Source organism: Bombus huntii, chromosome 13 (assembly GCF_024542735.1).
Source record: "Bombus huntii isolate Logan2020A chromosome 13, iyBomHunt1.1, whole genome shotgun sequence".
Taxonomy (NCBI): Eukaryota; Metazoa; Arthropoda; class Insecta; order Hymenoptera; family Apidae; genus Bombus; species Bombus huntii.
This window is the reverse complement of record NC_066250.1, coordinates 1388020-1403166: the sequence shown is the minus strand read 5'-3', so window position 1 is coordinate 1403166 and position 15147 is coordinate 1388020. Positions and strand designations below refer to the sequence as shown.

Genomic DNA, 15147 nt, shown 5'->3' with positions numbered 1-15147 from the left:
CATAATTGGTAAAAATGTTAATCGAGCTTTGTTTTTAAGCGAAATATTTAAAATCTGATTCGACGTGCAAGTAATAAAAGATAGCGAAAGTGAAACGCTTGTTATACGATAAATATTTTTATTTACCTTCCGTAACTTTAATCGAAATGCGAGGAAAATTCGGCGTGTAATCATATCTTTACCAAGAATTATGTGTCATCGAATTACACATCGCCCACTTAAAACTATGATCCAACCTGTCGGTGATTTGTAGCGTGTCGAGTCGTTCGTGATTTTACTTCACCTTTACACAAGATCGATCAATTCCATGATTAATTCACAATTTCATTATATGACGATGACGATGATAATAATAATAATAATATTGTTTTATATTTTAGTCTCTTACAGGGAGATTGTTGGGCTCTTATTTCTAATTTCTTAGTTCTTTCTTATTTGGTATTTACCAATCCCGATGTTTATATCGCAATTTCATTATTTAGTGTAGATAATTAGCATTCAAAAAATAATTATTTTAGTTTCACCTATTCATTTGTCGTAATGAAACAGCGGAATTGAACGAGTTTGAAATAAACAATCGTAATACTTTCAAAATATCTTCAAAGATATTCTTCGACATACTAAGTTATGTTTGGACAAATATCCAGGAAACAATAAATTTCAACAATCGCAAACGACTCGTATACCCTTCAAAATCAATCGTAAACAAAGTAGGCTGTTCCTTCTTGCACGATCGAACTAAAGTTATTTGTAGAATTGCACGAATTTCGAGCCAGCAGCATCAGAAAGTGTTTTATCGTAACTTTAAGTACCAAAAAAAAAAAAAAAAAAAAAACAAACAAAATTGCATTATAAGAATTATAGACACGCAGAAACCTTTCGTCTCGATAACATTTTTGCACAACAACTTTAACACATTGCAGTGCAAGAGAAGTCATAAATAAGCAAAAATCAAGGGAAGATAAAGACTCACCATCCTCGACCATATCTATCCCGGTACACGGAAACAGCGAATCCAAACATGGATCTGGTCTCGTTTCGATAAACCGCATAATGTTTCGTCTCCACGTTAAACGCGTCTGAACACCAGGGTGGCAAGCCGACGATGAAAATCAGGCCTATTAGACCCGTGATAAAATTCGTGTACCACATGCTTGCACGTTTTGCCACTTGACCACACGTTCAGTCGTTCTCATGCACGATGGATAGGTTCGACTCGATAAACTGTCATAAGCGCGTGCACAACGATCAAGATCGATCCTCGCGATCGATGGAGCAACGGTGATGGTCGATCAGGGTGTCGGTGGTGATAACGGTCGTACCATCGACGACATGTGACATTCACGAGGTCTTCGAGGCACTGTGAAACAGACACTCGATATGAGACGACGGACGGAAACGATAGAAGTAGGGGCACAAGAGAGTCGGGGACGTCTGCTTGACGGACGGCCGCGGACAGACTGAGTAGAAGTCTGTTCTTTCGGTTACTCTTCGCTCTCTTGACTCACGAGGGCTGCAACTCCCACCCACCGTACGCGGTTCCGAAGTTGCGCTCCGCTTCGGCGTGCTTGCGTACCGCAACTAAGCTCGCCACGACCCAATCGGCCTCTGCTCTCTGCTCTCGTCTCGTTCCCGCCGTCTTTTTTCTGCGTTTCTACTCGCCGCTGTGGTTCTAATCGCTCGACGCTGTTTTCGCGGATCGAAACGGTATTGAACTTGCCAGCCTATCGACCAACGCATCAATCGGAATCGCGAAACAATACGAATGGAGAAAAGGTAAGATTTTGAAACGAGGCGATACAGAGATAATGATAAGGACGATACGACAGAACGTTCCGTAATGATCTTTTCGTATACTTTTTACAAGCTGAACGAGAGAATGTCCAAAATATGATCGTGTGTTTAACTTTTCATTTATTAGGACGTATTCGTTAGGAAAATGTGAATTGCAACGATAACGCTAGTTTGGTAGGTATATTAGTTACGTAAATGAAGCGATAGCTTTCGTGCAAGGATTTTTACGGAAAATTCCAGAACTTTTACAAACGTTTTATGCTTTTATAACTAGCAGGAGAATTGAAATTATTTTGAATCGGATAAATATAAAAGAAATAGTAAAATTAAAGAAATAACGAAATTACGTGAGAATAGAAAAAGAGAACGTTGCATAGAAGACTCTTCTGTCCTTGTTTAACTGGAAATGCGCACTGACGCCACTCGCTGATCGGTGTTACATTAACATATTTATCGTACGATTATGCACGCGTTATTAGACGAAGATACAAGGCGCCTCTGTGCGGCATTCTCTTTCTAATGCTATATCGCTTTTTCAGCTTGCTCACGTACGCTATCCTTACATCTCTATGTTTGTTACAATCGTGCGTGTAAACATAACATTGTCCGCTTTTGTCATTTTCTTAGGAATTGGAAAATAAATTATATCAAGAAGATATCATCGAATGCTTCGGTGCATGGGTGAAAGTTCTAAAAGTGGGCGCTATATCGTCGTCTATGAGAGTATGCTCGTTACACTTTACAGAAGAAAATTATAAAGTATATAATTATAAAATTTCAGTGGACTTGTAAAGATTTCAGGTTCTACGTATAATTTAATTAATGAAATAAAAATAGAGGGCCGGTAATCTGCTGATAAAAATTTTCCAGTCCGCCTTCGTTTTATTCTATAAAATAAATATTATTGTAATAATAGGTAAATATTAATTGTACATAAAATTTATGATTTTTAGGAAATCAACAACCAACAACCTCCCAAGCTATTCAATTGATACAGAGCCTAGTACATCAATAGTTGTTCAAGCTACTGAATGAGGGAAAAGATACTGAATATCTCTCAAAAGTTCTCAAAGCACATAACTCTCAGAAACACTTGACGAGGTTCGAGCGTAACATACCTAATGAAGATTTTAATGAAGACAATCGATAAAATCTTTACTTTGGGGTGTAGCGCACATGAATTTACAAATTTCGTGCATAGAAATTCGTATTATTTTTGCAATTAAAAAATTGTAAAATGTGTCATTTTTAAATCGTTAAAATCAGTCGATTTAAATGAATGAATAAAGAGACCAAAGGACCTGTCCTCAGTAGTTTGCCATCTTAGAGGCAAGAGGATTGAAATCTAAGCCACGTCTCCATTAAGATTGTCACTTTAAAAAATTCTTTTAAAAATTATAAATATAAATATCGTTGAACGTATTGAAACTATGGAAATTATAAAATATAAAACGTTAAATTTTTAGATGAAAATTATTCAATTGTATATTCTATTGCTTTCCAGTTTCAGGTTCCTGGTGACTTCTGGCACATGGCAGACTGAAGAGTTCGTCTTTGAATTAACCAAAGACCAGAAACAACGGCTTAAACAATATATCGGCATATGAGACCAAGACCGGCGAGTTTAGCTAACAAATCACACTGGTTGGCAGCAAACCACCTATTTGACGGTGGCTGATTGTTCCGAAGACAATATCTCTTGACAAGTTTCATGTAGTCATACAATTGGCTATGGATTGGAAAAACTACCATCTGCACATTTTTGCAAAGGGGAATTTGTAATACGGCGATGTATCAACAGAGGATTTTTTTAAAAATGCTTCTTAGTACAGAAGGGGATAAAGTAAATTATGTATATGACTTGGGGCTAATTGGGATCATGTGATTCATTATCCGATCAGGTATTGTCGCATGTTCCGATATGCATCAAGAGGAAAAAGATGTGTCCGTCTGAAGATTCAGGTGGACTTTGGGGGTATTACGAAAAGCTTGAAAACGTCCGTGATGTTAACAATCCAGAGCGAGAAGAGTTACTCGACTGACTGATGCGCGATATAGAGGAGCGAAAATATGACCTTAAAGCAATTAATCTGCGTTTGGCTAATCTTTATTCCTAAATGGATAGTCAGTCAAGGGAAAATCTCTCAGGATGACTTCATTGGCGATCCGATTAAAATTGACGGTGGTTTTTGATAAATCAAGAAGTCATATTGTCATGCAAGGAAATAACCATAATCTATCACGATAAGGTCAATAAAAAATATTTTTGAATATTTTCTAAACAGAATTACCTAAATTAACATGAATCTAATTTAACTTGAACAAATACGAAACGCGTGATTAGAAATATTTATTGGATATATATATTATTCACTGATATTCAATTATAGCGCCTATCTATTTCATCAACTTTGTAAATATGCATATACCCACATGAACATCACCTTAACGATAATTCCGTTTTATTAACGTACATAAATTATACAATACACATAAATTTCCAATCTAAATCATGTGCAAGTATTATTTTAATTCTTTGTAAAGAATATGTTATGCAATTAAAATGCATTTAGCCCCTATTATATATCTAAAATAAAACATTAAGGTTGGACAACAGCAATAGTTGCAATAAAAATAATCCATATCAAATATCAATTAGAAATCGTAAAAACTTATTGTACCTTTATGAGCCAGTTACACAAATTTCATAATACCGAATATTATAATTTCTTGTTTTGCGATCTCCTGCTGATACGTTGGGACGCTAAAATCGAATTATAATTACATACAAATATATATCTATAAAAGAAAATATATACATAATATCAAATTAACAAAAGCTAAAATAAAATTATTTAATTACATTTCTCTTCTATTCCCAAACTAGAGGTTTCCATTGACATACTCCTACTTTTACGTTTACTTTTTTTAACGTGAGGAGTCAAAGGTTGGGTTGGTTTATTTGTCCTATTACTGCACTCTTTTTCTGAAATAAAACATGTTCATTTAAACATTGCATTTAAAGACAAAATATTATGTACTTTGTATAAAATTACCTATGCCAGAAAATTTTACACTTCTTGTGGATCTTCTCTTGTCACTACTTTTATCCAGACATATGTCATTACAACTATAACACAACAACTCTATATTTGTCTTTTCATTATTACTAGCATTTATTTTAAAACGACTTTTTCTTCTTCTCCTATCCATAGGAGTTTCATTTTCTTTATATTCTGTTTCTTGTATATTACCAGATACTCTTCTAGAAGATCTTCGCCTAGGCATAGGTGTTCCTGTTGAAGTAACAATTCTATTTCTCAATATTCTTACATTGTCAGTTTGGTCATTTGTTTCCTCGTTGCTACTTATAGAATATTTTTTTAATTTGTCATTCAATGTACTTAAATCTATATCGTCTGAAGTTTCTTTGTTAGTTTTATCTAATGTGAAGGTTCCATCTAACACTGACTCATCCTCATCCACTGCATTTTGTCTGGTGATCTTCCTGAATGGTGTATTAAAACGTTTATTTACTTCTTGTAATGGTGTAGCTTTTTCTACCCTTATAATCGGTATTTTATGAATGTTCCTGTCTGCCGAATTTCTACTTCCCAGAGATTTTTTAATTTTGTCTTCATTATCAAAATCATCCTCGTCAGAATTACTGTCATCAAAATAAAGCTTTTTTTCTGCTTTAATTTTCATTTCTGTATTATCAAAGCTATCTATCTTTGATAATACTGCAGCTAAATCCATCTTTGTTTGTGTTTCTTCGTCAATTGATACTTCATTTAAAATTATATGATCATTAAAATTAATTTTATTTGCAGATTTTACTGTTGATTCTATTTCATTAAAATTTTTTTGTTGTTTCAATATACTCTTTCCTGGCGTTCGATTAGAATTAATGTAGGATATTGAATCATCTAACTGAATCTTTGGAGTTTTACACATCTGACTTATCTTTATTATTGTTAATGGACTCTTTGCTATCTTTGGTGTTTCAGATGATTGTACCTTTTGCAATAAACTTAATCTTTTATCATCTCTAACAGATATAATTTCATTTTCGCTGGAATTAATAGACTTAGATTTAAGTTCTTTTGTATCACCACTATTTCTTAACTTCATTTTCTTTTTTGCTAAGAAAGCTCTAACAGAACTGGGCTTCGTTGATACAACTTTCTTTTTAACAACTTTTTTTTTAGCAACTGGTCTCTGAGCAAACAATTCCTCCTCTTTCCAAGCATGTGCACGAAGATTTTCTAATTTTTCAAATCGTACATCACAGTTTCTCACTTCTATGTACATCATATCCCAAAATCCTTGCAAATCCTTACATGTAACTAACATTTCACCCTTTCCTGTTTCACAATCATTAACTAATCTTCGAAATCTTTCAAACTTTTTGCTTATTAACAATTTTGTTTGCCCAATAGCTTGATTTATTTCATACTGACCATCATCTGTAGTGTCAGGCTTTGTTTTGATTTCTGTCCATTTTTCACATAATTCATTTAATCTATTTATTTCTTTATTCAAAAGAAAATGAAAATATTGTGCAGTACGTTCTTCTTCTTCAATCGAAATATTTAAATTTTTCATAACTGTATCTTTTGTAGGAATATCGTTGTCAGAGGAACGAGTAAGACTAAAACCTCGTCTTAACTGTTGTTCTTTTCTGGCATTGCTTTTTCCACGACTAGAAACTATATGAGGTGAAAAAAAAGCTGGTTCACATGGAGAACTTGACCATATTGATGTAGACATATTATTGTCTAAAGAAGAGGCTTCTGTGATGCTGTTATTATTATGTATTTCATTATCACTTGATGTTTCCTTATCACTAACTGATAATTTTAATGATATAGATTCCACAGAACTATCTTCTGTATCAGTTACTGATAAATGATCCTTTTCTTCAATAAACTCTGTACTATGGTTTTTAATACTAGCCCTTGTCATTTTTGTAGGAGAATTTAAAAGTTGACTTAGTCTGGCAGGTGACATACTTTGTACGACTACTTTCCCAAATAATGGCATTTTAGGCAACCCTGGTGGAGCTTTAAATTTATGTCCCTCAGGGGCGAAAGATTTCACTGCCTTTTTCTGATTTCTCTGATCTTTATTTGGTACATTTAAATTCTTACTTGAATTTTCTGCATTTTTCTTCTCGTTTGCTTTATTCATTAATCGCTTCTCTGTCGCCCTTGTTACTCGTTTAGGAACAGACTTAGAAGTAGTGGTAAGTGTATTAACTGGTGTAGTTGTTGTAATTGGCGAATATATTTTATGATGAACAACTCCAACTATAAACGGTCGTTTTTTTGTACGTTGTTCAACCTTCTTACGTTTTTCACGTTCGGCTTTCCATTTTTCAAGTCTAAGTAGACGGTCTTCTACAGCAGGATCAGTCTGAGCTTCTGAAATTAAATTTTAATTAACCAATAGTAACAATTTTTAATAATTATTCATAAAATTTTAATAGAGTTTAATACAAACTTTCATCTTGAATATTTATCGCAGTGTTTGATATATTGCGATTTTCATTAAAAGCCTTTGCTCTGTAACTTTTACGCGACTCTTTATATCTTGCAGCGCGGATAATACGATTTTTTTCTGTATTTCCAGCATTACATGCTTTGTATTTCTGCAACATCGCTATTTTATTTTATACTTATTTTAGGCTGCCGACGAGATTAAAACGTATCTTTCGTTTAACCGTTTGTGATTCAACGGAAAACAGTTTAAACATACTACGCTATAGAAGTGCTACCAACAGCAATGAAAGCTATGTTCTTACCAATTCCTTTCAAATTTTAATCTTCGCTGATATTAATTTATGCGAAATGAAAGTATAATTCCATTTACGACTCTTCCTCTAACTTTACTGTAAAAATTTCTTCGTTAATAACTCATTATAAACTAAGAAAAGAAGACTAAAAGAATATTTAATACCAACATAAGAATTTTTTTTATGAACGAAACCTATAAAATTGTCTAATATAATCTTCTATAATATACACTCATTGATAATTCGAGATTAATTATGATACAATATAGAAACCAAACAATATCATTATATTCATACAATGTAGTTTAAATAATTTGTATTAAAATTTGGAGCTATTAAAAATGCTTACAAGCTACTTACAGTGTTCATAATACCAGCGACGAAATCATTTTTGTATTTTTTTCTGATATGATATATACAAGTTCGAAATAATTTTCCAGTGCGCCAATGTTAGTTTAAACTTTTATATAACAGTGACTTTCGTTTTCAAGAATCTTTACACTCATACATAAACATATATTCTCTTTATTATTCCAATCTCACATGCGAGTTTTATTTGTTCTTCAAATTATGCATCTCAATAATTAGTTAGGAAAATGAAAAACTTTCTATTTTTCACTAAAGAAAAGCTTTCAGTCTATATGTATCATTTTGTAATAAGTACATATATCTTTTCACACATATTTCTAAATGTTATTTTAACGGATTCTCGATATTAACATAGTTAAATACTTGAATTTGTTATTAAATCATAAGGGAAATCCTTTTCTTTTATTTAAGCGTGTCAGAATTTGGAGGGAATAAATCATGCACTTTATATTTAATACTAAAATTTAAATAATTTTATTTCATCTTATTTACAACTTCTATTACAATAAAATGTATGTTGTCTAATATAACATTAATGGAAACATTTTTATATCTATCAATATTTCTATTTTTATAATTATACACATATTTAACAAAATATGTATTTTAAGATTTTGCACTAGTCTAAACTTAAACAATCATTAACATGAGTTTCCAGTAAATGTACATTTGGGAATGTACAATTACAGTTTGGACATGACAATGATAACAGTGGGGGCTGTAATTGTTCAATAATGTCTGTCTGAAATTGAATAGATATAACATAATTTCTGATATATCACAAAAAGTCAAATTATATATCTATAAAGCATAGAAACATTTGGCAACTTACAGGTCTTCCACACGTACTTAGAGATTTAATTTGTTGTTGTAGTTTCTCGTTAAATTCTATTTGTTTTTGTAAATCTGCATTTAGTGCATTTTTCTCTTGTAATAATATCTCCCTGAGTTTTCTCTCCTGTCCAAAATCTTCTTCATGAAGTCTTAACTGTGTTCGCAGCAAACTGTTATCTTCCACCTACATTAATAATGAAAGATTATTATTGCATTTATTGTTAGAAAAAAGTATTTGATTCTAATTTTTATTGAATAAATCATACTTACATATTGTGCTAATTCTTTCTGCAGCTCTTTTATACATGCTTTTTTTTTCTGTACACTTTCATGCATCACACCAATTTCAGCAATTAGCTGGTTATATTTTGTTTGAAATTTTTCCTTTTCTGATTCTAAAGACTTTTTATAATAAATTTCATATAATTGACTTTGTTGGTCCAAAGATGTTTGTTCTTCTTGTAAACTAATTTTTTCTTGCTGTAGAAGTTCTTTAGCACTGTTTAAATTTTTGTATTCTAATTCCAAGGTCTTTTTTTGACTGTCAAGCATTTTCTTTTCTTCTTCAAGATTTTCTCTCTCTTTCTGAAGTGCGATTTTTTCTTCTTCGAAAAATCGTTTATTATCAGCGTTTTCTTGTTCTGATTCTACAGTTTTTTCAATGGATTCTGAAGTCCCACCTTCCTTTAGTATCTTTACTTTGTCTGTATTTTCATTCAATATCGAGTCTAATTCACAACAAACTTGTTCACTAAGTTGATTTTCAGGAATAGACACTTTTTCCTCTCTTGCTGTATCTTGTTTATCATTTGCATCAAGAAACTACAATAGAATAGCAATATTAACAAATGTATAAAGAAAAAAGATATAACGTACCTCGTATCCCATTTCCGAATGACTAGTTAGTTCAGAGCTAAGTCTCATTTTTAGGTCCGTATTTTCTTTTTTAAGGTAGTTTATTAATTCTCTAGTTTCTGCAAATTTTTTCTTATGATTTTGATGTATTCTCATAATATCTTCTTGCCACGTCACTAGTGTGTTAAATTGTTGTTTCATAGCTATATTATTCTGTTTTAATGTTTCCTTTAATTTTGTGTTTTCTTGTAACACCTCATTTAACTTTTGATGTACTTCTGCTGAATCCCATGACGCTATCATAGAATTATAATCCTGCATATAAAATAAAATTTAAACAAGTCTACTGGAGTTAATTTAGAACATTAAATTTTAGTCAATTAACAGATACGTACAATAGACATACACTTTTGTTGAATATCAACATAAGATGCAAGCGATGACTGTTGGATAGTATCCAATGAATCTTTACCTAGCACCACAAAAGATAATGATGTGTCATCTTCATCAACAGCACAAACATCTTTAACTGCTGTTTTACAGTACAAAGGTGCATCCTCATCCAATTTGAATCTAGCCTTTCCATTATTTACAGTAAACCCAAGATTCTGCAAATGGCTTTCTGGCTCGGCATATAGTCTTGGATTAATATTCAATAGTTTGGTTGAGTTCTGCTCTTCTGATGTAGATTTTTGTTCTTCACTAGGCTCCATGGTTAAAAAATCATCTGTAGCAATAATTTGATATTTTGATGATTTACTTTGATAATCTAAGTACTTGTTGATATTACAAAATGTCCAGTAACTATAGTTTTATATGTATATTTTCATTAAATTACGATAAACTATAATTTAAATTTAAGATAATAATAACAACAGTTTTCAAAGTTACTTCATTATTTAGAGCAATATAAAATCTATTGGCAATAATTAATATTAGAATTTAGATATATTTTTTCCATAACGACGAATAAGTGACAGTTAAGATAAAATATTTTTTATTCCAGATTTTGATAAAATCCAGGCTTACCAGAATCACTGTTTTATAAATATGACGTCGTAGAAAACTGACGGTTCATCATATTTCACTTTGTATATGTTGATGAATTATATGAATAACAGCGCTACAAAGCGATCATGTCCAATCATAAAATTAATTAATTTCTTAATAAACAGAAATATTTCTTAATTTATTCTACTATCGAATTTTATTTGTAAAAATTAACTTTTGGCAGAGAGAAAATTTTTTGGTTTCAGATTACGTTTGGAATAAATATATACTTTAATATATAGTAGAAACCCTGGATAATTGATTCACACAAAATGTCGGACTTTTTCTTACCAACTGTGCAAATATTTCACTATTTAGAGTTTATTTCTAACAATTTTGTACCAGTTTCTACTAGAAAGGAAATGAGAGTGTAAGGTGTTAGTGTTAAATTATTAAAATAAGAAATAAGTTTATATTCAATATAATTCACCTACGTGCCTTAAATATTTAGGACTATTCCATGTTTTTGCTACAAAAATGATGTATTATATGAACAGTAAATTTAAATAACATAGTAAATCTTTATTTCTGACATATTGTACCAGGCCTCTACTCTAATGTTTATACCAAGAAAATGAATAGAAAAAATAATTTATGCCATTCATTTAATTGATACATCTATATTTATCTTTATTTCATAAAATTAGTACTTAAAATAAGATTGATCAAATATATTAATACGAACATAAACCATCTTCTTCACCCGTTGAGAAACTACGATTGTTAGGGTGAAATGTTAGGGAGTTAATTGGATTAAAGTGTCCTTTTAAACGCGCAAACTCTTCAAATACTAAATGAAAGAATCAGGAATTGACGTTTCTTTGCAGTGAACGTGCACATCCAAAATCCATTTCTTTGGCTCCACCCCGGTAGATTAAGATACTATGGATGTTATGAATTTATCACTTCAAAAATTATGCGTACGTAAAATCATAGATTAACACATAGATTTGTCTAACATGTAACGTTTATTTTAGTGTATTTTACGCGGCTTTTTGATGCCATATTGGTTTCTATTCACGATTCATCCAATGAGGAGAGTCGCTGACTGTAAATAAATATGAAATAAAACACGTTGGTAACGGCCATTTTGCGCGGGATTTTGAATCGTGAGTATCGGGTCAGTTTTGAGTTATCCTTTACTTTCCTGCTGCCGTGAGGACAATACATCCTGTACCTCGTCCAATGTACTATTACAGTATTACGTGTGACGATATCCCATAAGATGACAAATTCGTTATCGCTTGCGACGCGACGATTGAATTGAATATAATTCTCATATTTGTTGTAGCAAATCCTAGAAAACGTAAGAGACACACTGATTTTTCTCGTGATCGGTATTTCAGAATGTGAGATACAAATGAATAAATAAATTCCATAATAAATCCCATATAGTGTCAGGTCTATTCTGTATTTAGTCAATGATTAAGTCAATGACTCGACACAGATAAAATTAAAATTACCGTCCCATTGATACGCTTATGTAACGATGCAGCACGTCATTCACACGATGAGTATGTTAGATATACGTATATTGCGAAAGAATGATAACGATTTGACTCAACATACTAAAATTTATTATCACAGGTTCAATGTATATTGTCGGATGACAGTTAAAGACTAAAATGTAAAAAAATAAGATTAAAAATTATTCGATGTTCCCTAGAAATCAGCAAACTTGTTCACGCGGACGTATGCAAGTATAAGATCCTCTAACCGTTAATCCAATGATGCATGTCCAACAACTTATTTTATATAAAAAATAAAAGAGTAGAAGATTATGAAAATTCTTTGACACTTTATAAAAAAAGTTATAGACTTCAAACCAGTCTACTCACAACAATGTATAAAAGAATATCAAAGCTCGCTCTATGGAATTTGCGAGTGCAGATGATTAATGTTTCCTTAATTAATCCAACAAATGATCTGCATAATTGAAGAAGAATAATACAGAAAACATAAAGTGCATGATGCATGCGATATTTCTTTCCTTCAGTTTCGTAATCAATTAGTTGTTGCTGACGAAAATGTCGGATGTACTATTAGAGTATAAATATAATCTCGTAAACAAGAGATAATCAGTTTTTCTGTTCTTTCGGAAATATTTTCTTTTTTACGTCATGTACAAAATAAAAAATATCTTCGCAGCGACTCGATATGAATTTAAAGCAGTTATACAATTTGATATCTCCATATCATATGACTTTTTATTTTTGTTTCTTATCTTTTATATTTCAAGTTTTCTATCTAGCCTAAATTATCCGTTAATAATCATTTATTTCTCGTTTTACGAAGAATTTACAATTTTGTAATGTAATAATTTTGAAGGAATATTTAAATTCGTTATTTCTTACGTTACTTCGTTTTTTTTTTTTTTTTAGAAACATGCATAATGATATGCAACATCATTCGTAGAAATCGAATATTGAACAGTTGCATCGTATGATATGTTAAGGAGAAATAGACACGTTAGGTCAGGCAGATGCCTACCGGCTGATGGTATACTATCTCTGCCTTATTCTACTGATCTCCAAACCGGACTACGTAGTATATGTGGATTTTATCTCATAAATAACCTATAAAGAATCAATATTTTATTGAATTGCGCATACATTTTTGCATAAACCAGCACTAGTGATCGTTAAAATTATATTGTAATAAAAATTAAACGAAAATTTGAAGATTATTTTGCGTCCATACGAAGACAACGAATACGTTTCTCCAAATGATGATATTAACGTTAATATTTTTATATATCAATCTTTCTTTACAGTCAGTAAGTAGTGGCACTTTAAATGATAACTTTAGCTTTGAAATTGCGTTGCTCTATATCAGTTTATCAGTAAATATTTGAGTTGCGCAACAAAACTCTGGTAACCCACCTTCTTAAATTTTCTGCTAGATATATACAGTATTAGATATATGCAGATATATGCAGGTTACCTATTGATAACATTTTCGGTGTCTCTACATCATCCGTTATCAATTGGACTCTGACGATATTCCTGGCACACGTAAATACAGGCTTATCTTTTAGTGAGTGAAAAAACGATTTCTAAATGTAAACAAATATACTTTCAGTAATATTCCTCTAAACAGGAGATTACAGTCTCAATATAGAATTACTTTAAACATGTGATCTCGATATATGATAGACGATTTATCGCAACGCGATAAATGTTTGCACCAAGATTGAATGTTATAACGATATATAAAAATTAATGTGTCACAAATTTTTGTAACTTGAAGTAGAATTAATGGTAAGAAGAACTCGGAAACTACTATGAAGAGACTTCGTCAAAAGTGACGCGATTGGCAGATCCGATTTTGACGTAAACTCACGCGATACATTATTATTAGTACCTACTAGTGTCATTTTTGAATGCTTGATAAGAAACTGCCAAATGGTACTATATTGTATGCCGTTTTCTAAAGAAACTTGCAATACCTTTTAGTGAGCAAAATGACACGCGTATTCGAGAAATGATTATCGAAGCAAGTAGCTGAATTAGGTATAATTTTTTTTCTTCCGATGCAAATTGTAATTGACGTAATTCTTACTTGGTAGATAGCGACGCATATTATGTAACCGAAGCTGTTGAGAATTGTTTATATGTATTTATCGGAAATATAATATTTTCACCAACATTTTGAAAGATTTAGTAATATTTTGGTTACAGGTGGTATGACTATTTAATTTATTAATTGTGTGGAACATAGTTCAGAAAGGCACGTGATCTGGCTTATTCTTACGAACTCGTCCTAACGGACTGTGAACTCTAATTAATATGCACACATGTAATTATATTAGCATAAGTTAATAAGAAACGAAATGTGAACGTAAATGTAATAACTTCGATTAATCACATGGATAATTAAAACATAAAAAGACATTGCATATATAAATAGGTATGATTATATTCTATATAGATGGATCTTTTCCCCTAAAAAGGATACATTCGAAAAATATAACTTTCTATTAATCTATTTAATAATACTATCAAACTCGGTTGGCCGTGCCGTTGTTAATACGCTACGCTGCTAACTAAACTCTATTTGTTTCTTCTAGACCAGACACTCGACGGTACAATGTGAGTATCTCGGTAAGAGTAGCGGCGAGAGTTTGAATCTCAACTTCGATACGATTCGAGAGATTTAAAAATTCGCCAAGACTTTCATGATTTTTAAAATTTACAAAATCTATCGCGACTTTCGAAACTCATCGAAACTTTAGAGACCGAAGCCCCGGCGAGGCCTCAAGATTCAACACTCATCGAGACTTTCAGAAGCTTCAAATCATGTCCGAACTCTTCGTTTCACTGTGTGTACATGCTCAAAACGACTCGAATCGTTTCAGAACACATCACCAAACAAAAATATTATTCTGTAGCCAGTAAACTCGCACGATACACTATCAGACAATATGTCCAACTTGTGATAAGGTTATT

At 31.7% G+C, this 15147-nt stretch overlaps 3 protein-coding genes and 1 long non-coding RNA gene across 6 annotated transcripts in view; 1 reads left to right on the top strand and 3 right to left on the bottom strand.

Moving 5' to 3' along the window:
• Nucleotides 1-1481, bottom strand: part of LOC126872420 (integrin alpha-PS2-like) — a 74840-nt gene extending 73359 nt beyond the window's left edge. Inside the window, exon 1 of one of the 2 annotated variants that reach the window (XM_050632355.1) lies at nucleotides 974-1481. In XM_050632355.1, coding sequence (XP_050488312.1) covers nucleotides 974-1152 — 179 coding nt within the window. In that variant the 5' untranslated portion in view covers nucleotides 1153-1481. The remainder of the gene's footprint in view (nucleotides 1-973) is intronic. The other variant, XM_050632356.1, reaches the window with a different exon arrangement.
• A 212-nt stretch (nucleotides 1482-1693) lies between these two features.
• Nucleotides 1694-4658, top strand: LOC126872432 (uncharacterized). The gene is made up of 3 exons (XR_007691979.1): nucleotides 1694-1837; nucleotides 1922-1968; nucleotides 2422-4658. It is a non-coding gene; the product is annotated as an uncharacterized LOC126872432 (long non-coding RNA).
• On the bottom strand, nucleotides 4235-7712 carry LOC126872423 (disks large-associated protein 5-like). Its single transcript, XM_050632364.1, has 4 exons — nucleotides 7300-7712; nucleotides 4851-7220; nucleotides 4658-4780; nucleotides 4235-4558 (listed from the first exon to the last, which is right to left on the bottom strand). The coding sequence occupies exons 1-4, from the start codon at nucleotides 7454-7456 to the stop codon at nucleotides 4515-4517; spliced, it is 2694 nt and encodes an 897-aa protein (XP_050488321.1). The 5' UTR covers nucleotides 7457-7712; the 3' UTR covers nucleotides 4235-4514.
• A 692-nt stretch (nucleotides 7713-8404) lies between these two features.
• Nucleotides 8405-15059, bottom strand: LOC126872427 (optineurin-like). Of its 2 annotated transcripts, XM_050632375.1 has the most exons (7): nucleotides 13582-15059; nucleotides 10679-13275; nucleotides 10045-10376; nucleotides 9671-9964; nucleotides 9065-9616; nucleotides 8793-8978; nucleotides 8405-8702 (listed from the first exon to the last, which is right to left on the bottom strand). In XM_050632375.1, the coding sequence occupies exons 3-7, from the start codon at nucleotides 10360-10362 to the stop codon at nucleotides 8580-8582; spliced, it is 1473 nt and encodes a 490-aa protein (XP_050488332.1). In that variant the 5' UTR covers nucleotides 10363-10376; nucleotides 10679-13275; nucleotides 13582-15059; the 3' UTR covers nucleotides 8405-8579. The 2 variants fall into 2 exon arrangements, with proteins under 2 accessions (XP_050488332.1, XP_050488333.1); XM_050632376.1 differs by having other exon boundaries at nucleotides 8810-8978; nucleotides 10679-15059.
• Between the last annotated feature and the right edge of the window lie 88 nt (nucleotides 15060-15147).

What these genes read in the sequence shown, in the direction of transcription:
- LOC126872423 (XM_050632364.1), bottom strand. Translation starts at nt 7,456, where the DNA reads ATGTTGCAGAAATACAAAGCATGTAATGCTGGAAATACAGAAAAAAAT. An exon ending in TGTAAAATTTTCTGGCATAG is followed by an intron (nt 4,781 to 4,850) that starts GTAATTTTATAC and finishes GTTTTATTTCAG; the next exon opens with AAAAAGAGTGCAGTAATAGG. An exon ending in TTTGGGAATAGAAGAGAAAT is followed by an intron (nt 4,559 to 4,657) that starts GTAATTAAATAA and finishes ATTCGATTTTAG; the next exon opens with CGTCCCAACGTATCAGCAGG.
- LOC126872427 (XM_050632375.1), bottom strand. Translation starts at nt 10,362, where the DNA reads ATGGAGCCTAGTGAAGAACAAAAATCTACATCAGAAGAGCAGAACTCA. An exon ending in AGAAAGAATTAGCACAATAT is followed by an intron (nt 8,979 to 9,064) that starts GTAAGTATGATT and finishes TTATTAATGTAG; the next exon opens with GTGGAAGATAACAGTTTGCT. An exon ending in TAAGTACGTGTGGAAGACCT is followed by an intron (nt 8,703 to 8,792) that starts GTAAGTTGCCAA and finishes ATTCAATTTCAG; the next exon opens with ACAGACATTATTGAACAATT.